General features: G+C 41.0%; 1 protein-coding gene and 1 non-coding gene across 2 annotated transcripts in view; both read left to right on the top strand.

Moving 5' to 3' along the window:
• The window catches only part of REPS2 (RALBP1 associated Eps domain containing 2), a 236,098-nt gene that overhangs the window by 128,006 nt on the left and 83,739 nt on the right, over window positions 1–24,353 (top strand). Inside the window, exons 9-13 of the mRNA XM_068963320.1 lie at window positions 1,573–1,667; window positions 7,861–7,930; window positions 9,621–9,674; window positions 14,136–14,181; window positions 17,251–17,387. Of these exons, the coding sequence (XP_068819421.1) occupies window positions 1,573–1,667; window positions 7,861–7,930; window positions 9,621–9,674; window positions 14,136–14,181; window positions 17,251–17,387 (402 nt within the window). The remainder of the gene's footprint in view (window positions 1–1,572; window positions 1,668–7,860; window positions 7,931–9,620; window positions 9,675–14,135; window positions 14,182–17,250; window positions 17,388–24,353) is intronic.
• TRNAS-GGA (transfer RNA serine (anticodon GGA)) lies at window positions 5,556–5,627 on the top strand. Its single transcript has one exon. It is a non-coding gene; the product is annotated as a tRNA-Ser (tRNA).

Here is a 24,353-nt window from a genome sequence, read left to right as displayed (position 1 = left end):
GTAGCATGATTTTTCTTATGCTGATCTACTCATCTACCCAGCAAATAACTGCTGTCTCTGAACTTACTATGTTGGAATACACCCATTATGTGATTCTTATTTCATTGTTATAAATCAGTAAGAACTTGTGCTCTTACTTTTGTTATTCCTGCTAATCAAAAGAAATGAGCATTTCATAAAATTTTCTTCAGCACATAGCATTGTAAGATCTTGTCGATTTACTTCCAATAGTAATAGCTAAAATGCAGTATTTCCTCAGTTAATGTTTATGGTATGCAAACTATCACCATAGTTCAGTTCAGTTCAATCAGTTTAGTCACTCAGTCATGTCCGACTCTTTGCGACCCCATGAATGCAGCACGCCAGCCCTCCCTGTCCATGACCAACTCCCGGAGTTTACCCAAACTCATGTCCATCGAGTCAGTGATGCCATCCCACCATCTCATCCTCTGTCGTCCCCTTCTCCTCCTGTCCCCAATCCCTCCCGGCATCAGAGTCTTTTCCAATGAGTCAACTCTTTGTATGAGGTGGCCAAAGTATTGGAGCTTCAGCTTTAGCATCATTCCTTCCAAAGAACACCCAGGGTTGATCTCCTTCAGAATGGACTGGTTGGATCTCCTTGAAGTCCAAAGGACTCTCAAGAGTCTTCTCTAACACCACAGTCAAAAGCACTCGCCACTCAGGTTTCTTCACAGTCCAACTCTTACATCCATACATGACCACTGGAAAAACCATAGCCTTCACTAGATGGACCTTTGTTGGCAAAGTAATGTCTCTGCTTTTGAATATACTGTCTAGGTTTGTCATAACTTTCCTTCCAAGGAGTAAGCGTCTTTTAATTTCATGGCTGCAGTCACCATCTGCAGTGATTTGGGAGCCCCCCAAAATAAAGTCTGACACTGTTTCCCCAACTATTTGCCATGATGTGATGGGACCAGATGCCATGATCTTCATTTTCTGAATGTTGAGCTTTAAGCCAACTTTTTCACTCTCCTCTTTCACTTTCATCAACAGGCTTTTTAGTTCCTCTTCACTTTCTGCCATAAGGGTGGTGTCATCTGCATATCTGAGGTTATTGATATTTCTCCCAGCAATCTTGATTCCAGCTTGTGTTTCTTCCAGTCCAGCGTTTCTCATGATGTACTCTGCATATAGTTACTGCCATTTAAATATGTTGCTAGTATCATAGTTAAAACGGAAGTATTGTGATACTGATGGTTAAGGTGGAAAATGACTTCTGTGTTCTTAATTGAAATGCTGACAGCATGGACTCTCCAGCAGGACTGCTAGCAGTTCAAGTTCCTGTTCTTCATTTACTGGCTCTTTGACATTGACTGAGGTGCTTCACTTCACTGTTGCTTAGTTTTATTGTGTGTAGAGTAGGCATGGTAGAAGTACCAGCTTTTATATGTAAAAACATGAAGTACTATCTCAGCGTGATGAGTGCCATCTCTAGTATAGGAGCTGGCTGATTTTGTTGTTCTATTTATGAAGCACAGAAAAGCTGCAAGGAAACAATGATCCCTATGACTAAAGTATATATTCTTATGTATTCTTTTTGTTTCTTTTTAGCCTTTCCTAAGCCCAAGTGGGAGTGTGCATTATTTGATTCTTATTCTGAGTCAGTACCAGCAAACCAACAACCCCGTGACTTGAATCGGATGGAGGTAAAAAATCATCATATATTAGTAAGTAAGGATGTGTGTACACTTAAATCCGTTAGCTGATGTTCTTTACAAACTCTGGAAAATCTGCTTTCATAATGTTTTCTCTTCATACTTAGTACTTTGAAGCTCAGCATTTCAGATTTAGACACCAGATATATCTGTAATTATCTTTTTTTTTTTTCTTTTCTCCCTAAAACTAGATTTGGAGAAAAAAGCAAAGTAGCCTCTTGACCTTTTAGAGGTGAAATTTAGGTATTTCCAAACTAAGCCCAAAAAAATGGAAGACAGGTTATTTACTTTAACCAAACTTTAATTCTGAAGTAAACATTGTAAAGCTGTATTTTTAGCAGCTGAGTATTAACCAGGTGTAATGAATTAGAACAGTTTTGAGAGGAAGCTTGAGAACTATATATGAGGGCCCCAAATCACATTCAAAGCTGCCTAATTTGGATGATCCTCAAGAGAAACCTGAAGAATTCTTTAACAATGGGCCATTGATGGGCTTAGATGTGTGCTTAGGGGTCCTTATGGTTATTGTTAATATCAGCACTATCATCACCATCACCACCATTATAATTGCTGTGATGACAACTTATGATATCTCTTGTTCCCACCCTGAGAAAAGTCTGGAAGTATTTCATAAATGGAGGTTTGTTCATAGGCTTCTATTACCATGCTCTGACGTTGCAAGATGATAGAAATCAAAGGCAAGATACAGGGCCATTTACAAAATTTCTTGTAATGGTGTGTGATTATTTATTCTTCCCCCGTGAGGCTCTGGTGCCTGTAGTGTGTGTTGTGGATGCCATCCTCTCTGAGCCAGTCCAGCCTGCTTCTGCATCATTCTCTCTGATAACATCTCTCTCAGCCTCCCTGCTACTCTTTTTTTGAGTTGTAGCCTCTGTGCTCCTTTGCTTAGCAGATTTCTCCTCTGGGGAAAGAGATAAAGTGATTTCAGGTGGTGTGATAGATGTGCATTCAAAGACTTTTGGCTTTTTCAATTTCTTTTTGTAGAATGTGCATGATGGTGAAGCAGACATGATTGTCAGCCACTTTTCATAGCCCCCAGTGTATTCTGGGTTGCTGGCAGTGTCCGTAGAAGTTTGTCTGTCAGGCCAGGATGCTACAACTCTTATGCAGTTGCCCTGGTCTTTGATTTTTTGTTTTATTTTTAAATAAAAAAATTTTTTTTTTGCTATGGGTAGCCCTGCTTGTGTAAAATTATGTTGTTGTTAGGTGATTTACTAAAAAAAATGTCTTTAATTCATATTCTTTCTGGTTAAACATTTTGTCCCATCTTGCCATGGTATCCAATAGTCTTCGCCTTTCCAACAGAGACAAATAATGCTGTGTTTTTTTTTTTTTTGAGAAATTAGTTACTGACTCATGTTGCTTTTCCCCACGTACTCACTTCAGTTCAATTCAGTCACTCAGTCGTGTCTGACTCTTTGCGACCCCATGGACTGCAGCACGCTAGGCCTCCCTGTCCATCAACCAACTCCCGGAGTTTACCCAAACTCATGTCCATTGAGTCAGTGATGCCATCCAACCATCTCATCCTCTGTCGTCCCCTTCTCCTCCTGCCCTCAATCTTTCCCAGCATCAGGGTCTTTTCAAATGAGTCAGCTCTTCGCATCAGGTGGCCAAAGTATTGGAGTCTCACCTTCAACATCAGTCCTTCCGATGAACACTCAGGACTGGTTTCCTTTAGGATGGACTGATTGGATCTCCCTGTAGTCCAAGGGACTCTCTAGAGTCTTGTCCAACACCACAGTTCAAAAGCATCAATTCTTCAGCGCTCAGCTTTCTTTCTAGTCCAACTCTCACATCCATACATGACTACTGGTATACTTGTTATCTGTCTAAAAGGAAAGGACCAAATATACAGATGGTTGTCAAATCTGGAAATGGAGATATTTTAAACACAGGAATGCATGCTTAAAGTTTATTTTATTTTTGGCTGTGCTACATGTCTTGTGGGATCTTAGTTCCCTGACTAGGGATTGAACCCAGGTCCCTGGCAGTGAAAGCTTAGAGTCCTAACCACTAGAACACCAGGGAAGTCCTCATGCTTGGAGTTTAAATAGAACTTGGTACCAGCAGTCCTGTGAGGGATGACTCCAGTCAGGTGTTTGTTGTGAATGGAGCTATAGCTGATTCAGGTCTTGAGAAGTTTGCTCAGCAGTACATCTTTTTCAGAAGACAGCAGAGCTGTACCATATACTTATTTCCATCAAGAATTAAAGATTACAGTTTCAAGTATATGTGTCTTTAGCCATGTTTCTTAGGTTACTGAGTTGCTTTTTTCATAAACAGGCTTATTGAGATATAATTCACATACCACATTCAGCTAAGGTATACAATTCAATGGTTTTGAGCATATTGACAGTTGTGCAACTGTCACTATAGTCTAATTTTAGAACATCTTCATCACTCTAGAACGAAAACCTGTACCCATTAGGAGTCATCTACTGTTCTCCTCTTGCCCCACCCTCTAGTAATCACTAAGCTATTTTCTGTCTCTAGAATTTGCCTATTCTGGACATTTCATATAAATGGAAACATATAACATGTGGTCTTTTGTGACAGGCTTCTTTCATTTAGTATAATGTTTGTTTTTTGATTTTCCAGTTTTACTGAGATACAGTTGATGTATTTGTTCTTGTTCAGTCTCTAAGTCATGTCCAACTGTTTGTGACCCCATGGACTGCAGCATGTCAGGCTCTTCTGTCCTCCACAGTCTCCCAGAGTTTGCTCAGATTCACATCCATTGAGTCGATGATGCTATGTAACCATCTCATCTTCTGCCACCCTCTTCTCCTTTTGCCTTCAAGTCTTTCCCAGCATCAGGGTCTTTTCTAATGAGTCAGCTCTTTGCATCAGGTGGCCAAAGTATTTGAGCTTCAGCCCTTCCAATGAATATTCAGGGTTGATTTCCTTTAGGAGTGACTGGTTGGGTATCCTTGCTGTCCAAGGGACTCTCAAGAGTCTTCTCCAGCACCACAATTCGAAAGCATCACTTCTTTAGCACTCAGCCTTCTTTATGGTCCAGCTCTCATATCCATCCATGGCTACTGGAAAAAGCATAGCTTTGACCATATGGACCTTTGTCAGCAAAGTGATGTCTCTGGTTTTTAATATGCTCTCTAGGTTTCTCATGGCTTTCCTTCCAAGGAACAAGTGTCTTTGAATTTCATTGTTGTAGTCCCCGTCCACAGTGATTTTGGAGCCCCCCAAAATAAAATCTGTCACTGCTTCCATAGTTGATGTATACAACTGCATAAGTTTAAGGTGTATGGCCAAATGATTTGACTTACGCACATTTTGAAATGATTATCACAATAACTTTAGTGAATATCCATCATCTCAGATAGAGACACCATTAAAGAATTAGGGGAAAATATTTTTTTCTTGTGATGAGATAACTTTGTATAATATTTTAAAGTTCATTCGCAGTGTAACATGTATCAGTGCTTTATTCCTTTTCATTGATGAATAATATCCCATTGTATGGATAGAACACATTTTGTTTATCCATTTTTTAGCTGATGGAAATTTGGGTTGTTTCCACTTTGGGGCTGTTAAAAAAAATGCTGATATGAATATCCATGTACAAGTTTTTGTGTGCACGCATGTTTTCACTTCTCTTGGGTATAAACTGAGGAGTGAATTGATTGGATCACATTATACCTTGTGTTATACTTTTTGAGGAACTAGCAAACTACTTTCCAAAGCAGCTATACCATTTTACATTTTTCTACCAGCAATGTATGAGGGGTCCAATTTCCCCATATCCTTGTTAACTTTGGTTACTATCTCTCTTTGATTTTAGCCATCCTAATGGGAATAAATCCAGGTGCCCCCTTCCCTGATTTTCCATTTTGGGCTTCCCTGGTGGCTCAGAGGTTAAAGTGTCTGCCTGGAATGCAGGAGACCCGGGTTCGATCCCTGGGTTGGGAAGATCCCCTGGAGAAGGAAATGGCAACCCACTCCAGTACTCTTGCCTGGAGAATCCCATGGAGGGAGGAGCCTGGTAGGCTACAGTCCATGGGGTTGCAAAGAGTGAGACACGACTGAGCAACTTTCCTTACTTAATGGGAATAAAGTAATATCTCACTGTGGTTTTTATTTGAATTTCCTAATGACTACTGATATTAAACATCTTTTTGTGTGCTTATTAGCCATTTATGTGTCGTCTTTGGTGAAATGTCTATTCCTATCTCTTGTCCATTTATAAACTGGGTTGTTTATTATTGAGTTTTAAGTGTTCTTTATATATTCTGGATGTAAGTTTCTTATTAGATACATAATTTTCAAGTATTTTTCTTTTTCTCCTCTTTCTTGATAGTATCCTTTGTAGCACAAATATTTTTTATTTTGATGAAGTAGAATTTATCTAATTTTTAAATTTTTTTACTTGTGCTTTTGGTATCATGTCTAAGAAACCGTTGCCTAATACAAAATCATGAAGATTTATTCCTATGTTTTCTTCTTAGGGTTTTATAGTTTTAGGTCTTACATTGAGGTTTGTGATCCATTTTAAGTTAATTTTTATATAGATTGTGAAGAAGAGGTTCAACTTCATTCTTTTGTATATGGATATCAAGTTGTCTCAGCATCATTTATTGAATAGACAATTTCCCCCTACTCAATTGTTTTGTACTGTTGTTGAAAAGCAGTTGACCACAAATGTAAGGGTTTATTTATGGATTCTCAATTCAGTCCCATTGATCCATATGTCTTATGTGAGTACTATACTGTCTTGATTCCTGTGAGTTTTTGGTAAGTTGTTCTTTTTCAAGAATATATTTTTGCTATTTTGGGTCCCTTGCATTTTTATATGAAATTTAGGGCCAGCTAGTCAAATTCTGCAAAAAAATAAGAAGGATTGCTTCAATTCTGTAGATGAATTTTGGGAGTATCACCATTTTAACAGTATTAAATCTTTTGACCCATGAACACAGAATGTCTTTCCATTTATTTAGATTTTTAAATTTTCTTTAAGTGGTGTTCTTTTGGATTTCTTTTTATCTGTTTTTTTCTACTCCTAAATTATTTTATTTCGTTAAGGATCTGGTTTATAATCCCGTTGGGACAAGAAAATGAAAGAAGGGCATGGTTGAGATACATTTGGTTGAGATACATTCTGTGTTCTAAGTTAGGTCTGGAGGCTTCATTGTGATGCCAAGAATGACTTGTCTGAGCATTCTTAAACCCTAGATCAGATTACCACCAGGTAGTATTGTAACTCCGTTCTTTGAAACAGTTTGAAAACAGAAGTATTGCTTATGTCTCTTGGGCTGTTCTGATTCTGAGAGGTAAACCAATTAACCTTTGGGAGCACCAGATAACTCCAGGAATTTACCCTACTTTTAAGTTTAAAAATTTTTCTTTATTTGATTCTTTGAATATATTTAAAATAAAAAGAATACCAAAAGGCTTGTAGTGACAAGTCTTCCTCTTATCCCTATCCCCATCTACCCAGTCACCCTTCAGTTTTTATATATTTTTCTAGAATTTGTTTATATATATATACCAAATATGAATATATTATCCTTTAATTTTATCAGAGGACAGAGTCCATGCTAATTGAGAGTTTATAAGAAATTATAGTAAATAGGTTTTACACAGAATTTTAAACTAATCAGCACATGATTAATTTGGGTATTCATCTTAGTATAAGTGGAAATGTCTCTCTTAAATGAGTTAGCAGAAAGTTTTCTTCTGCACACCAATAAAATTCTCTTATTTCATGACAGGGAGGCTATTTGAATCAGGGTTGAGCACCCTCTGCATAAGAGATTCTGGCAAATATCCACATGATGGGACTACTTGTCAGAACCTCTTGCTGCTTGTGAGAAAATAGCTAGAGCATAGGTTTGTTCTTGACTGAAGTCATGGGCAAATGCTCTACAACTCTGGCTGAAGCTCACACCAGATTCAGATACAATGTATGTTCTATACATAGACCTCAGCCTAAATCATTATGTTCTTCCTCTGTGTATATAAAATTTTTCAATGCAAATTAACTTATACCTCACTAGAAACCTAGAAAAAATAATATTAAATGTCAAGATTTATGGAAGACAGAAATATTGGCAAAATATACAGCTTTTAAAAACATTTTCATCATATATGCACATCACTTCTTTTTCATTCCAACCCATATTGTTAATTTACTTTTCTTTCCAAGAAGCTGTCTATTAAAGACATGGCCGACTTTCCTGTCCCTACCCAAGATGTGACTGGTGATGACAAACAAGGTATGAAAAGAATGAGTTTTCTCCCTTTGGGAACATTTTCTGTGCATTTTTTAAATCTACTTCTCTTGGAATGGCTGGTTTCTAGAGTGTATGAGGACTGTTCTCAGTATATGAACACATTTGGATGGATTAAGTTGTTCAGTTGTCACTGAACTATAGTTCATAAAGCAGTAATGAGCTTGAGTGTCCAAAGCCCTTCATTTACGACCCTGTACTCACAGCTGATCCTCAGGCTACTCTGACACCTTATATTGGAATCTGGCCGTACTAATTAGGAAATGACTGGAAGCTGAATGGTGTGAGAACATAACATCTTGTGTTGGTAGGTGTGATCCCAGAACATCAATATAAATGTACATTTGCACACAGATCTAACCGTTGAGGAAGTTACCTTCTGGAGAGAGAGTTTCTGTCCCTAGGCTTTATTCTCTGTGACTTTGCGGGTGTTGGGCTGTGACGTGGAGCCCAGCAACAATTTCCTTACCTTAGTGGGTGGGTGAGAGCGTTGCAGCACAGTGTTGCTTGTTATAGCTAGCATCAAGCACAGGGATGACTTGGCTTGGCACTGTCTAGAAGAGAAGGAAGAACACCCTACTTCCTCCCATGCTTCTATTACAGTGGTTTATAATCGACTGAATCCTTCCTCATGCACTGCATTATTCAGTCCTCACAAAATTGAATGGTGGCTGGTATATTTTATCGCCTAAAATATATAGATGAGTAAACTCAAGTTCAGGCAGTATGAATCATTTATTCAGTGAGAAAAAGAGCAGTGGTAAAAACTAAGATTTTCTAATTCTCAAGCCAGTATCCCTTCTATTGGACTGTAGCCCACCAGGCTCCTCTGTCCGTGGGATTTCCTAGGTAAGAATACTGGAGTGAGTTGCCATTTCCTTCTCCAGGGGATCTTCCCAACCCAGGGATCAAATCCAGATCTCCTGCATTGTAGGCGGATTCTTCACTGACTGAGCCAACAGGGAAACAATTACAATAATTGCATGCTCTCTATTTCAGTGTTTGATTAGGAGGGGCAGACAGACCCGGACATTGTCTGTAGCAGCAAGTACTTTGATAATTCTCTTTACTACTGGATCTTAGCCTTAAATGCCCATTGGAATAACCTGTGTGTATGTGAAGTCGCTCAGTCGTGTCTGACTCTTTGTGACCCTGTGGAGTGTAGCCCACCAGGCTCCTCTGTCCATGGGATTCTCCAGGCTAGAATACTGGAGTGGGTTGCCATTTCCTTCTCCAGGGGAATCTTCCCAACCCAGGGATTGAACCTGGGTCTCCTGCATTGCAGGCAGACGCTTTATTCTCTGAGCCACCAGGGAAGCTGGCGAGCTCTTAAAATCCTGAAGCCTGGCTCTCACTCCCAGAGAGATCCTGATGTCTTTGCTTGGGGAAAAATGGGGAATTTTGATATTTCCTGGTAATACTCTCCCAAGCCACTGGTGGCACTCTCTCTGGAACATTGAAAATATGTCTTTATTCTCTGTAGGAGTAGAGCCCATTATCATAGGAGGCTTTTATTGTTTTAGTAAGCGCTATAGCAACTTATAGGTATATAGAACACTGTTTTCATAAGTGATAACTTGGAATTCTTTGTTTTAATGTAACATGCTTTAGATATAATCTTTTTTCTTTCCTCTTCTTTTCTTTCTCTTTTTCTTTAAAAACAAAACACTGCTAGCTTTGAAGAGTGCTACTGATGAAGCCTTACCAAAGGACATGTCTGAGGATTCAGGTAGGAGAAAACCAATTTAATATATTTTAAATGTAATTATTTCTAAAACAAAAACAAAAAACAGCCCTGTAGTTTCAGTGAGAAGACTGACACATTTGTGATTTTTTAATATATATGTATATATTTCTTTCCAAATATTTGTTGTGTGTTTTATTCTAAGGAAACCTTTTGGTTTCTTTTTTACTCCTTCGCTCTTCTCAGGTATGAGAAGAGGGTGATTTCTTTGTAAGTTCTAAATATAGTTTTCACTGAAAGAATCTCTCTGTTTGAATTGAGGGTCTCATTGTCACTAAGTGTGAAGTTGAGAAGGCTTTAATTTGAGATTTTAGTAAGCCATTGTGGTTTCCCTGTAGAGTAAGGAGCTGATGGAGTGGATCAACGGGAGGCTCATAGGTGAAACTTTCCATTTCCAAGATAAAAATCTCAAATATTTTCATTATACTTCACCACCAGGAAAACAGGTAAATGTGCTTATACATGGAGTAGATTCCGTGGAGAAAAATAAAAGTTGTGTTTGCCCAGGTTTTTGGAGAGTCAGGACTGTGTCTGTGGACCTTGGAGATGGCCGGGCCTGTGTCCTCAGCTTTCTCAATGGAGCTGTCATTGAACCAAGATGAACCTAGTTTAGAATATACTGGCTAGGGATGTTTGTAGCTCTGGTTATAGGGACACGAAAGAAGTTGCTCATTTCTCGTTTATTGTTTTCTCTTTTAATATTTAATAATTAAATCATGTTTGTTTCAGTTAGCTAGGTATCATCCAGGCTTTAGTTGTTAAAGTTAGAACAAAGGAATCAATATTTATCGAGGCTTAGTAATGTATTTCTGAAATACCAAGTTCATTTAGGGTTTAAAAGAAAGAGGGATAGAGATAGAAAAAGGAATGGGGAGCAAGGGAGAGAGGAAGAGGGAGATGGAGGAAGAGAGAATGAATATGAAGGAGAACATATGATTGATTACAGTGATGAGGCCTAAGAATCTGTATTTTCAGGCAACCCCCCGGAGGATTCTAATGTTCAGCCTATTTGGGGAACCACTGTCTCTCAAAAGCAATGTTAAGAAATAGGAAATTAAGATTGTAAATTAACTGTGACTCCAAAAATGGTAGGAATTTTCAAGCTGTGTTTTGGTTTTTGGAACTGATTCAAGTTCCTTCATCATGGGGGAAATGCTCTATTTGCGTAGGACAATCATCTGACGTAGGTTCCTTCCAACTCTACTTTTTGGAAATGAAGTGGCTACATCCCAGTTTTTGTAAACTTAATGTTATGGTATTAATAAAATCTATTTAAATTTGGAGAGTTAAATTGTGCTTCTCCAGCAACCTTTTTGGCTTATAACTCTTCCTGTTTATTTCCATGAGCATGCCCCATGTTCTCTGGGACAGGAGTTTTAGATGTCATTTTCAACATTTAATAGGGTATGGCATACATCACCAGTCAGAGCCTATCAGGGTATATGTGCCACAGTATGTAAATTATATCTGAATTTGTTTCACATTCTGCCTGGGAGCATACTGTGTGGTTTCTGATTTGTTCTTTGCTGCCCTTTCTGGAGCTTTCAGGGAATACCTCATCTGAAAGCTTATTTAATACCCAGGGAACGTTTGGATTCTTAGTGAAAGACAGGAGTTTCAAGGTGGTGGTTTCTAATTCTGGAGGCTTTTCATACCATGTTAGCAGTTCACCTTGGTTGAGTTGCTGTTTTCTGGAGAATTAAACTTTAGGCTTGCCTTCCTGTCCTGTTTCTGTCTCCTGGAAAGGTGATGTGCCTGGTGTGTTCTAGGAAATTCTCACTCTTCTTCTCTCTGCCCAGCTCAGTGAGAAGCTATGATTTGTCCATGGTCTTCTGCCTGGATTCTGACACAACCTGCCCTCACCATTTTTGCAGATGTTCACATGCTCCAAATGCTGAGTCCGACTTTCAGGGGCTTGGAAGCTGATGGAAGACTTAAATAGAACCGTGTTCTCCAGCTTTTTCTGATCTAGAACCTGTTGGGACTCGCCAGCCCTGCCTGGGATCTCATTTCCCACTTCTGCCCTTCCTTCCGCAGAGGGTGGTGATAACCATGATAATAGTAATGGCAGTGAAGAGAATTTTGTGGCTTATAGGTGGGATGGGACTGTATCATCAGGGAGTGGGGTATTCCTTGGTACGTAATTTTTCTCATAGGCTCTTACCCTTTTAATTGCTGAGTGTGTGTATAGTAGTAGAATCTGATGGATTTCTTAGCTAATGCCACATTCCAGCCTAATTCACCAGGCCACTCTGCACCACGGCCATCTTTTTCTGTGTGTCTCCGCATCATGCCAAGGGTGTCGGACCTGCTTGTCAGCCTCCTGTTGGTGTTTTTCGTAGTTGCCACCCTGATGGTCTTAAGCAGCAGAGCACTTCTCTCCTTCTATTCCCTGTACCCACCTGTATCTCCTTTGCTGTCTTAGAAGAAACTAAATTTTGAAACCAAATTTCTAAGCTTAAAAAATTAAGGACACTGTACAAGAGTAGTATTTTGCAATTCTAGAATACATTTAGTTTTTAAAGTGCTTTCACCTTATCTCTCCGTGTGAGAAAGGGGCCTCATTTTTATTCTCTTTATTCTGTAGGTGAGGAGGCTGAAGTTCAGAGAAATCACAGCTAGTGAATGTCACAGCCAGGAGGAGTTGGCCTAGTCTCTAACCCTCAGCCACCCCCCTCACCCCATCTGTCTGCCTGTCTATCACCAACAGGATTCCTGCTCCTTCCACACCCATCCACACCCCAGCATAAAGACAGATAGTGGCAGTGGACAAAGGAATTAACAAGTTATCATGGTCTGGTTTGGGGAAGTCTTTTAACATGACCTACACTTCTCTGACGGAGAAGGCAATGGCAACCCACTCCAGTACTGTTGCCTGGAAAATCCCATGGACGGGGGAGCCAGGCAGGCTGCAGTCCATGGGGTCACTAAGAGTCGGACACGACTGAAGCGACTTAGCAGCAGCAGCAGACTTCTCTGACTCACACATTTTTGGGAAACAGTGGGGCCTGAGAGAAGCAGATCAGAGCCAGCCATGGTGAATGGAGTCCGACTGTCTGCCCAGCTCCTGGATAGCTTGCTGGGCTAGAAGAGAGTTTCTCTTGGGCCACTATCCTTTGCCGGCCAGGGGCCTGGAGGAGGGGGGCTGGTTGCCTGTCCTTGGGCAGGTACCACTGTGGGTGCATGAGACCCAGCAAGGCAGGTTCACACTGCTCGGCCTCCCATGCTTCTCGGGGCTCTGGCAGCCTTCCGGTGGTTTATAGTCAAAAGGTGGCTGTATTCTCACTCCGAGAAGCCAGGGTGCTTTGGTCAGGAGAAATGCGTGTCTTCTGCAGCTGTCCATAGTGAAGGGAACGTGTGTTCCTAGTTTGCTTTGTACCTTGGTAGCATCTCAGTTCCCCATTTCTGTCCTGCGTATCTAACCTAAGGGGTTTAAGGGCTCTCTGGTAGCTCAGTGGTAAAGAATCTGCCTGCAGTGCAATTGACATGGGTTCAATATCTGGATTGGGAAGATCTCCTCAAGGAGGAAATGGCTACCCACTCCAATATTCCTGCCTGGAGAATCCCATAGACAAAGGAGTCTGGTGGGCTATGGTCCATGGGGTCGCAAAGAGTCGGACATGACTGAGTGACTAACACTTTCACTTAATGATCGTCAGAAATCCAGCATGCTTCCCACCAAGGAAGGTTTTTATCTTTGGAGTAATGTAAAAGAGGATGACATCATGCAGTGAAACGTTTTCTTTCTCATTATTCCCAACAAGTTATGATGGGAAAGTAGGCTTCATATGTGTTGGTAGTGAGCAAGCTAGTTTATGATTTAAATTGGTGAAGGAAAAGTTGTCTGGTTGACAAAATATATTCCATAATACTCTCTGTATAATTTGAGACACAAAAATATTTTCTTATGGGAAAAACTGCATAGTTCATTTCAGCTTAATTGTGGGAGCTTTGATTTCTTGTGGTCATGCTGTCCTGGTGGTGTATTTTAAGAAAACCTTAAAAATATATAGCCTGATAAATTTCTTCATAGCCTTCAGGGAAGACTGGTTCAAAATCTGTTATTATTTAATACTTGACTATCATGATAGACCAAGAAATCCTCATGTCTGAACCCATCATTATATAAATAGATAACCTTTTGAGGGAGTTGTCTTTTTAGACTGGAATTTCTTCATTAGCCAGCTTCTATTTAAGAATGGCTTTGTGGCTAGTGCTCTGATAAAAGGAAAAATATGTTGCTTTTTCTTTCCTGTTAATTGTGCCTTTAGCTTTAGAAATAAAATTAGGAAATCACAAAAATGTGGAAGTGGTCAAGTTTTCCATAGGGATATTTGTACCTCACGTTTACTGTTGATGTGTTCTGTACTAGCCCAGGTGCTGCTTATAAACCTGTTTAACTGCAGACATGAAACCCAAGCAAACAGCAAATAATCTTTGTTTCAGCCACTCCTAAGGATTCCAACAGTCTCAAAGCAAGACCAAGATCCAGGTAGTGTTTGTTTAAATTTCTGCTTTAATGCCCTTTGTGCCCTCTCCCTGAATAGAAGTAAATCTCCCAACGAAAAACCTAACCCACGATCCCCTTTCCCTTCAGTTTGACACTTAGGCTGTAGGTGAGTTCACTCGTCTCTAGGGGTCTGACTGGAGCCCACAGTGCTGCTGGAGAGGCTCTTAGTTTCTGTGTTTACTGGTGCCGGAAGAGGGGCTGCAGCTCTTTGGCAAGCTGACGTGAAGAAGGGGGCTGTGTGACATGACCCAGTTGCAGGATGATAACGAATAGTGGGGAAGTACCTTTGGAAAGAGGGAAATATGGTTAAAAGGTAACTAACACTGAAATTTCCTGTCATGACAAGGTGAACACCAAAACATAAGAAGTCTGGGTATAAAATCTAGAGTAGGGAATGAAAATGCTCTGGCAATGTCAGTAAGGCTCAAAACTGCAGGTAAGCAGTGTTGGTGGACTGTTTCACCCTGTTAGAGGCTCTTGTCAGCTTCATAATCGCTGAGTCAGGAGAGGCTAGGAGCAAAGGGAGAGCCATCAGATAGTAGATGGGAGGAGTGAGGAGGAATACAGAGATGCTGGTAGAACTCCCAGGACCTCAAGGAGGGGGCACGGCGTTGAGATGATTGTTCACCAGTAGACTGCAGTGGGAGATGGGATGCTGCTTGTGTATTTTCCAAGTTTTGCTTTGGCTCTCAATGACTTTTTTCCCTCCTTTGGCTACTAGATATGTTCCTGAGAAGGTGAATTTAAATATGATCATATTTTGTATGCTTGAAATACTGCCATTTAAGGAACTCTGGTCTCCTTGTAAGTCAAAGAATTACACCTTAGTTTATTTTTTATATCTGGATTTTCCAAGTTAGAGTTTTGTTTCCTTGTTTATAGAAGGTACAGATATCTATGTTCATATTTGTTAAAACAACTGGTACAGTAATTTTTGGTAGGAAAAAAAGGTATAGTCCCTATTTCTCTCTATGGCCACCACATTTTCTCATCCTGGTTTTAAAGGATGAATGGGTCTTTTACAAATTACTCTGTGCTGGCTCTAGGATGTAGGAATAGTAACATTTGTCTGCCTTCATAGTAGACAAATACTTCTCTAAATGTCAGAAATCAGCCCTCATAGTTTTTTTTTTTTTAATTCTGCTAGCTTCCTCTCTCTCAAAGCAAGTGAAATGACAAAATCTCAATCACACACTATTATTAATATTTCTGCCTAAGTTTTATATATGATTCTTTTAGGGATTGTCCTCTTGGTCCAATTTGGATGTTGTTATTTTCACTACATCCAACTGGGTCTTTACTGAGACCATGAGAATCAAATTATTTGAATGCTCCTCTTTGGAATAACACAACTTTTTAGAAATGTAAGGAGAAGGGAAATCACCCTTCTAATACTACTACATTCATTATTTTGTTGAGTCCCTGCTCATTTATATTTTAATTGGCTGTATTTATAGTTTTAAAGTATCACTTATTGAATATTCATTTACCTTTCTGTATAAAAATATAAATACACAGGTTACATATGGAAGTAAAATGAAATAAGATACATAGTATGAGATTGTGTGCTCAAGTATATGTATATGTGTGTATATACCTGCACACGATTTATACATACCACATTATGTTTTCTTTCTTGAGTAAAAAATGTCACTAGAGCTATATCTGGCATAGAAAGTTCTTTCTAGCTAGAGTCCCTAATTTCCTTTTTTAATCAGGAGTTCCTATTTGAAAACTTTGTAGCCCTTTTCTGTGGATTTTTTTATTCTGCTTGAAAGAATCAGAGCACTCTTCCTGTTAGTTCTTGCCTGCCTTTGGCTTACATGTCTTGCAAGTTGTGTTACAAGGATCACTGCAAAAGCATAACATAGGTCATTATGGTGGCTTTATTAAAGATTGCAACATTGCATGATAAGCAAAACTCTGGACTACCACATAGAAACCTTGAGGAAGTTACTCAGGAAAATAAGAACTTGCTATGTCAAAACTAGCTTTACCAAGAACTGAAGTTGCTTAAAAGTAATGAATAGATTCTAATTTCCTGAGTGCTACTGTAATAGCTAAATATCAAGGCAATTTCCTGAGGCTAATTTGTCTCTAGGACACATCTCTGACTCAAAGGTCATTTTCTTCTTTGGCATGAAGTTAGCTCAGAAGCTGAATAGAATAGACATAAGATGTATATATGCACTTCTTAGAAAGCCATATTGGGAACTCATCAACATAGTCCTCAGCAATAGACTAATGTACTTAGTTGAATTAATTTAGAAAATAAGCAGGACTCTAATAAATAGTCTACCTGCTCCTGTCCAAAGGTTTCTTCCCTGGCTCATAGACAGTGTCAAAGCATTTAAAAAATGGAATTTAGAAACTGAAATTGAAGTTTGAATAAAACGTAAGTTGCTAATTTACCCAGTTCCTTTCTCATTAAATGCCATTAATTGGAATTATAATATCAGAAATTGCCTAGTTCCTGCCTTGTTATAGATTGAGTGACAGAAAAGGTTAAGAGGATGCTTTTGCTTTGAAATTTTGCCCAGACCTGTGTTTCTCATGATAAGACACCCAAGGCCCCTCAATCTGATTGATGTATATTTTCCTTTCTTGAATTTCATTTGTGGCATATTCCGTTGAACATTTGATTCTTCTTCTCAGCTTATCTGTCCCAGTTCCATATGTGCCTGTTATCACATTTACATGTAAATAGGAGTCAGGTTCTGTGGTCAGTTAATACCATGAAGCCCTTCTATTAAAATATGGATGTACCTAACCAGATGCATTGACATGTTATTGTTATTAACAATTCCAATTGAAATGGATTTGAATTTACAGAAAGTGTTTCCTCTTGGGTAAGTTTAGGTCTAAGGGGGTGGGGTTGGGTGCTTGTTGCAGCTGGTGTGGCATTGAGGGGGCAGCAGGGACATGGCCTCTCTAGGAGCTCCACAGGCCTTGGCAGTCACTTAGACTTTTGTGGGTATTTTCCGTTTCAGCCCAATTTCAGATAGTAAAGCTTTGCTGTTTCCCTTCTGACCTTCCCTTATTTTGCTGCAGATCTTACTCTAGCACCTCCATAGAAGAGGCCATGAAAAGGGGCGAGGACCCTCCCACCCCACCACCGCGGCCACAGAAAACCCATTCCAGAGCCTCCTCCTTGGATCTGAATAAAGTCTTCCAGCCCAGTGTGCCAGGTGAAGTGCCCTTCTGCACGCCAGCCCTTCCCTTTCCTGTTGGAGTTAGTGGATGGGTGTCGCCACAGAGGTCTCTATGGGTCCAGAGAATAAGCAGACCAGGCCCAACTGACCTTCATGTGGCTGGGGTGTCCTTAGGTAGGAAGGCCCTTCTAGGCACATAGATACTGTGTGTCTGGAGCCTTGCCCACATTCACGATGGACCAGGAATTACAGAATTCTGTACCCAGAGGATGAAAATGCTTCATCCTCAGACAGCCCACTGAATGTTTGGCCAGGGTCTTGTTCTTTGCATCATCATGGTAATTTGTGTCCAGGATTGCCATCTCTTGTTTCCTCAGATGCTTATGCTGTTCTGTGAAAGGTCTCTCTCTGTGATTATTGCCTGGCCAGAATTTTCTGCATTTTATCCTTTTGGTGAAGATCCTGTGTCCTCCAAGTGTTAATGCTAAGGGGGGCTCTGCTTTCTAAGTGACTGATGATTAGGTGTTTGGTGTAGGTGTCTAAGGCAAGGGCTTCTTTAGGTTGGCTGCTCTGGAGCTTCTGGGGATGGGACTTGCTCAAGTCAGCTGCTGTACAGCTGGGACAGGGGCGTTGCGGTTGTGTTCGCTCCCCTGGCACCCTGTGAAAAGGGGCTGTCCTCCTGGGGAGACTGTGGAAGCACAAATGGGAGCTGTACCGTGAAGGGAGCGAAGGTGCTAGCATACAGGGCTATCCAGAGTGTTATTTTGGCAGCCACAAGGGCCTTTCCATTGACTACTGCAGGCAAGCTATAAATGCAATAATTTCCTGGAACTTTTTTCTATATCTATGTGCATTTTAAATCAACCTCAGATGCTAGTGATTTGCAGGTGGTTATCCATTTGACTAAAGCAAGAAAAGACTCTCCTTGGCTCACACATTAGCATGATTGCTATGTCCTGACAGAGCTCAGCATGTTTTATTTGTTCTAATAAAGTACTCTCCTCACATAAAAGTTACAGATTGTTTTTTAATATACTAGAATCTGGAACTGTCTATGAAATTTGATTCTCTGCCATGAGTTCATCAGATAAAAATTTGTCTTGAATTTTCCCCCATACTTTGATCCAAATTCTGGCATAATTTCATAGTAACTGGTATTTGGGGTGGGAGTAGGCACAGATGATGATGCTATAAAAATTTCACATGGCTCTGGTGGATGAAGACCTAGAAGATTTTTCTGTGGATGCAGGATTATTAAAACAATCTGGGAAGCTATCTCCATACATTTTCCTTGAGAGGAGAGAGGCTGGAAACATGCCCCCTCCCTCAGGCTATGTCTTTCCTCATGAGGAGTGCCAGCTGTGCTGGAGAATGGACAGGCCATGGCCTTTATGATGTGGCGCCCTAGAGTGGGAGAGAGAACACTGAATTTGGAGTCTAGCCCAGCTACTTATCAACTATTTGATTTTTAGCAAGTGGCTTAATCTTTTCTGTATCTCAGATTCCTAATCTGGGAAACAGGGCCAACCCTCCAGAGAATTAATGGGATGTTGATGAAATAATAGATGTCATCCAAGTAGTGCCATGTTCAGGCCCTAGACTCTCACTCCTACCGAAGACCCATGGGGAGAGAGGGTCTGAGGAAGGTCCCTGACTCCCTGCCCCCGGTGGGACAGTTGTGTGACTCATTCTCCACAGTGCCTGGGATAGCTTGCAGAAGGACCAAGCCTTGGTGGCCTGTGGCAGTCGCCTGTTCATTAACAGCTTCTCTGGGCTCACTGCCCTGCTTCCCTGTTGTGCTTGCCCCGCGCCTATATCAAATGCCTGCTCCTGAGAGTTTACACAGCTTCTCTTTACATCTCTGATGTTGATACAACTTCAAGGGAAAAGCATTTTGGTTTGATAAATGCCAAAGAATAGTTAGATGGGTGACATCTGTATTCGTACATTAATTCCATTATCTTTCTAGTACAGTTTACACAAATGAAATTTTAATGGGCAGTTTAAATTGATCACATGAGGATCATTTCTGTAGTATGACAAGCAGGGGACACCATTGCACCTACTTAATTTGTTTGCATGTGTGCTAATTCTCACAGGAAAGAACAAAGGTCTGTCTCAACTCTGGAATTTTAGTGTATTCCCTATTGCTAGAAATTACTTATTAAAATTTCTGAGAGTCTAGGAAAACACAGGATAGAGTCTAAACCAGTTACCATAGCGCCCTTAGTGAGAACCGCGGTTCCCTTATAGTCACCCTCTGCTGCATTTGTCTTTTTGTGTCACTCGAGCTAAGCTTGGGCACACAGCATTTGCTGTCATGTATCCTGAGCTTCCTCATCAACCCTCTTTCAACTTTTGTTTCTTTGTGCCTGTGTGGTGCGGATGTATGACGGTGGCAGTGGATGCACCCCATGGGGGTTTCTCTCTCCCGGTCTGCCCCTACCCCTTTGCCTCCTCGTTGTCTCTTCCTCACACCCCCTCGTGTGTACTCTCCTCGCTCGTTTCTCATGGGGTCCTTTGTGAGCCTCTCCCTTTCACCTCAGTGCTTCCTCCTGCTCTTCTCTCCTCCCCTCACCCCTTCACAGGTGTGGGCCTCTCTTTCCCAGGCTCCCTCCATCCTCTCGCTACCCTCATGTCATAAACATGGCAAAGGTTATTCATGACTTGGTAGCTACATCTTTGTTTCCTTGTGTACTTACTTTCTGTGGCTGAAATCGGAGATGCTGACTCAAAAGCCATATACCTTTGAAGTGTAAATACACATTGCCAAACCATGCTGTCAGAAACTTGTACCTATCAACTTACCCCACCTGTAACATTGTCTGAGAATGTGTCCTCACACCCTCACTAGCACTGGCTAATGTTCATCTTTTTAATCGTTACCTATTAATGGGCAAATGTCTGCATTTCCTTGATTCCTAGTGAAGCCAAACATCTTTTCATATCATTATCAGGCATTAATATGTATTCTTTTGTGAATTGCTATGTGGAGGCACACTTAGCTTCAGGTGTTCCTGCTCTGTTCCTAATCACAGTGACCACTTGTCTCCTCTTCATTTTCCCTATGAGATTCTGAGTCTGTCTTATCTCAGATACTTGGGAATGTGAAGATGACCCTGGGGAAGCTAAGCTAATTTGCTCCTTCGTGGGGTCCATATCCTCCCAGTCCCCAGTACCCCATCTTTTGGCTAACTTTATCACTTAAGACAGACTCTACCTAGGCCATGCTATTTATAACAATAGGAGAATAAGAAAAAGTAAAGAAAATAGGGAAAGTAAAGAAAATAGTACCTTTTGAGAAATCTGGAGGTCAGGAAGCAACAGTTAGAACTGGACATGGAAAACAGGCTGGTTCCAAATAGGAAAAGGAGTACATCAAGGCTGTATATTGTCACCCTGCTTATTTAACTTATATGTAGACTACATCATGAGAAATGCTGGGCTGGAGGAAGCACAAGCTGGAATCAAGGTTGCTGGGAGAAATATCAATAACCTCAGATATGCAGATGACACCACCCTCTTGGCAGAAAGTGAAGAAGTAAAGAGCCTCCTGATGAAAGTGAGAGAGGAGAGTGAAAAGGTTGGCTTAAAGCTCAACATTCAGAAGACTAAGATCATGGCATCTGGTCCCATCACTTCATGGCAAACAGATAGGGAAACAGTGATAGACTTTATTTTCTTGGGCTCCAAAATCACTGCAGATGGTCACTGCAGCCATGAAATTAAAAGATGCTTGCTCCTTGGAAGAAAAGTTATGACCAGCCTAGACAGCATATTAGAAAGCAGAGACATTACTTTGCCAACAAAGGTCTGTCTAGTCAAGGCTATGGTTTTTCCAATGGTCATGTATGGATGTGAGAGTTAGACTATAAAGAAAGCTGAGTGTCAAAGAACTGATGCTTTTGAACTGTGGTGTTGGAGAAGACTCCTGAGAGTCCCTTGGACTGCAAGGAGATCCAACCAGTCCATCCTAAAGGAAATCAGTCCTGGATATTCATTGGAAGGACTGATGCTGAGGCTGACACTCCAATACTTTGGGTACCTGACGTGAATAACTGACTCATTGGAAAAGACCCTGATGTTGGGAAAGACTGAAGGAGGAAGGAGAAGGGGATGACAGAGGATGAGATGGTTGGATGGCATCACCAACTCAATGGACATGAGTTTGAGTAAACTCCGGGAGTTGGCAATGGACAGGGAAGCCTGGGATGCTGTAGTCCATGGGGTCACAAAGAGTTGGACACGACTGAGCAACTGAACTGAACTGAAATGAGTGTGCAATGAAATAAGATGTAAACTTGAGTTGAAAGGGACAGATAAAATGAAGCCAGTGTTTTTAAAAATGAGAATCACAGGGCTATGAAAAACACAGTGAATGAGGATAAGTTGCTGAGTCAGAGTAGCCTAGAGTGTAGTGATAGTGTGGAGAAGAAAGAGGATGGAGAAAAGATGCAAAGAAGCAAGCATGAGAGCAGGAAATGAAGGAAGAGGTGAGATGGTTGTTGTATAGGAGTGATGATGTTTATACAGAGGGTGAAGCAAATAGGGTAAGAGCCTGTAGAGACCAAGGGGAGGAGAGTCTGCAGACTCGGTTTAGGATTCTTGGGAAGGAAGGAATAACTTGGAAGTGGGTGGTATTAATGCCTTCAAATTTATGATGATAGGTAACATGATATAGAAAATAATGAAGGACTGATTTAGATTGTGAGTTTATAGAAATGAATGAGCTCAACTCTGGCCGCAGGTGACAGTTGGCTTTAATTTGGTGTCTATGAAGAGGATGTGAATATGTGATTTATAGGATTCTGGCTATCATAGAGTTCCAGATAGATATGTGCTGGCATTATACCAAAAATGTGTGTTTTCATAGGAAGAAATTGACATAATAGGGTCACTGTGTGGAAAAGGGAACTCATCTTTGTCACAGCTGTTCCAGGCCTTGGATCCACCCTTTTGCTGTCCCATGCAGCTGCTCTGTTAGAAAAAAAATGTACAAGAAGATCTAAGGAAGTGATGATGCAAGTGTACAAAATCTAGAGGCAGTCAAACCCTGGACTTCCTCAGTGAGGTTTAGATATCTATACTTAGAGCCATAAAACATATGTCGTTGTTGTTCAGTTGCTCAGATGTGTCCGACTCTGCAACCCCATGGACTGCAGAATGTCAGACTTTCCTGTCCTTCACCATCTCCAAGAGCTTGCTCAAACTCATGTCCATTGAGTCGGTGATGCTATCCAACCATATCATGCTCTGTCATCCCCTTCTCCTCTTGCCTTCAATCTTTCCCAGCATCAGGGTGTTTTCTAATGAGTCAGCTCTTTGCATCAGATGCCCAAAGTATTGGAGCGTCAGCCTCAGCATCAGTCCTTCCAATGAACACCCAGGACTGATCTCCTCTAGGATATGCTGGTTGGATCTTTTTGTAGTCCAAGGGACTCTCAAAAGTCTCCAATACCACAGTTCAAAAGCATCAATTCTTTGGTGCTCAGCCTTCTTTATGGTTCAACTCTCACATCCGTACATGACTACTGGAAAAACCATAGCTTTGACTATACCAACCTTTGTCAGCAAAGTAATGTCTCTGCTTTTTAAATATGTTGTCTAGGTTGATCATAGCTTTTCTTCCAAGGAGCAAGCGTCTTTTAATTTCTTGGCTGCAGCCACCATCTGCAGTGATTTAGGAGTCCAAGAAAATGAAGTCTCTCCCTGTTTCCACTGTTTCCCCATCTATTTGCATGAAGTGATGGGACTAGATGCCATGAACTTAGTTTCTTGAATGTTGAATTTTAAGCCACTTTTTTCACTCTCCTGTTTCACCTTCATCAAGAGGCTCTTTAGTTCCTCTTCGCTTTCTGCCATATAACATATAATATTACTGAAATTCCTATAAGAAAAATCAGCACAGTGAAGATAATACTTTCTAGACTTTAATTTCCTTTTCCTCATTGAAACAGTTGTTTTCATAAGGTTTTTACCCCCCTCATGAAAGGGTTTCTTTTGTGACTGTGAGGGGTGAAAAGGCCCCTCCTTCCACTCTTGACACTGCCCTACCTCCTCCAAAGTCTTGGGTTTGCATCCTGAGGTTGCCATAGTGACAGCCAGCTGCTTCAGTGCCACATACAGCACTGTTTCAGCCACTGAACCTCCACCGACAGGAGCAGCAGGAATTGTGGAGGGAGATGTAGCTATCCTTTTAGAGCTTCAAACCAGGAGCCTTCATCATGTCCACACAAATCTAAGTGGAAAACTTAGTCTCTTGGATAGTGTTAGCTGCCAGGCAGTACAAAATGAAGTCCCTGGCAGGGCCATAACTTCCTAGTGCCACACTGCTTATTTTAAGAGAGGAGATCAAGTGTTGGTGGACAGCTCTTTCCACCACATCCTGTATGGTCAAGGACATTGAGAGCCACATGTTAAAACCATTACCTTGGCCATCAAAAACCAAGGTTGGTATCTGCCCATGGGTAGCTAATGTCCTCTCTCTGCTTTAGACATACTGATAATAAAAGTTCATTCCACTGTTAAGAAATTACCATGGACTATACAGTCCAGGGAATTCTCCAGGCCAGAATACTGGAGTGGGTAGCCTTTCCCTTCTCCAGGGGATCTTCCCAACCCAGGGATTGAACCCAGGTCTTCTGCATTGCAGGCAGATTCTTTACCAGCTGAGCCACAAGGGAAGCCCAAGAATACTGGAGTGGGTAGCCTATCCCTTCTCCAGCGGATCTTCTTGACCCAGGAATCGAACTGGGGTCTCCTGCATTGCAGGCAGATTCTTTATCAACTGAGCTATCAGGGAAGCCCCAAGGTCACATATATTTCCAGTATATATTACAATCATGGGCTTCCCTTTCCCAGATGGTAGAGAATTGCTTACAGTGCAGGAGAAGTGGGTTCGATTTCTGGGTCAGGAAGATCCCGTGGAGAAGGGAATGGCAAGCCACTTCAGTATTATTGCCTGGAGAATCCCATGGACAGAGGAGCCTGGCAGGCTATAAC

Source organism: Capricornis sumatraensis, chromosome X, assembly GCF_032405125.1.
Source record: "Capricornis sumatraensis isolate serow.1 chromosome X, serow.2, whole genome shotgun sequence".
Classification (NCBI taxonomy): Eukaryota; Metazoa; Chordata; class Mammalia; order Artiodactyla; family Bovidae; genus Capricornis; species Capricornis sumatraensis.
This window is presented reverse-complemented; position numbering and strand designations above follow the sequence as displayed.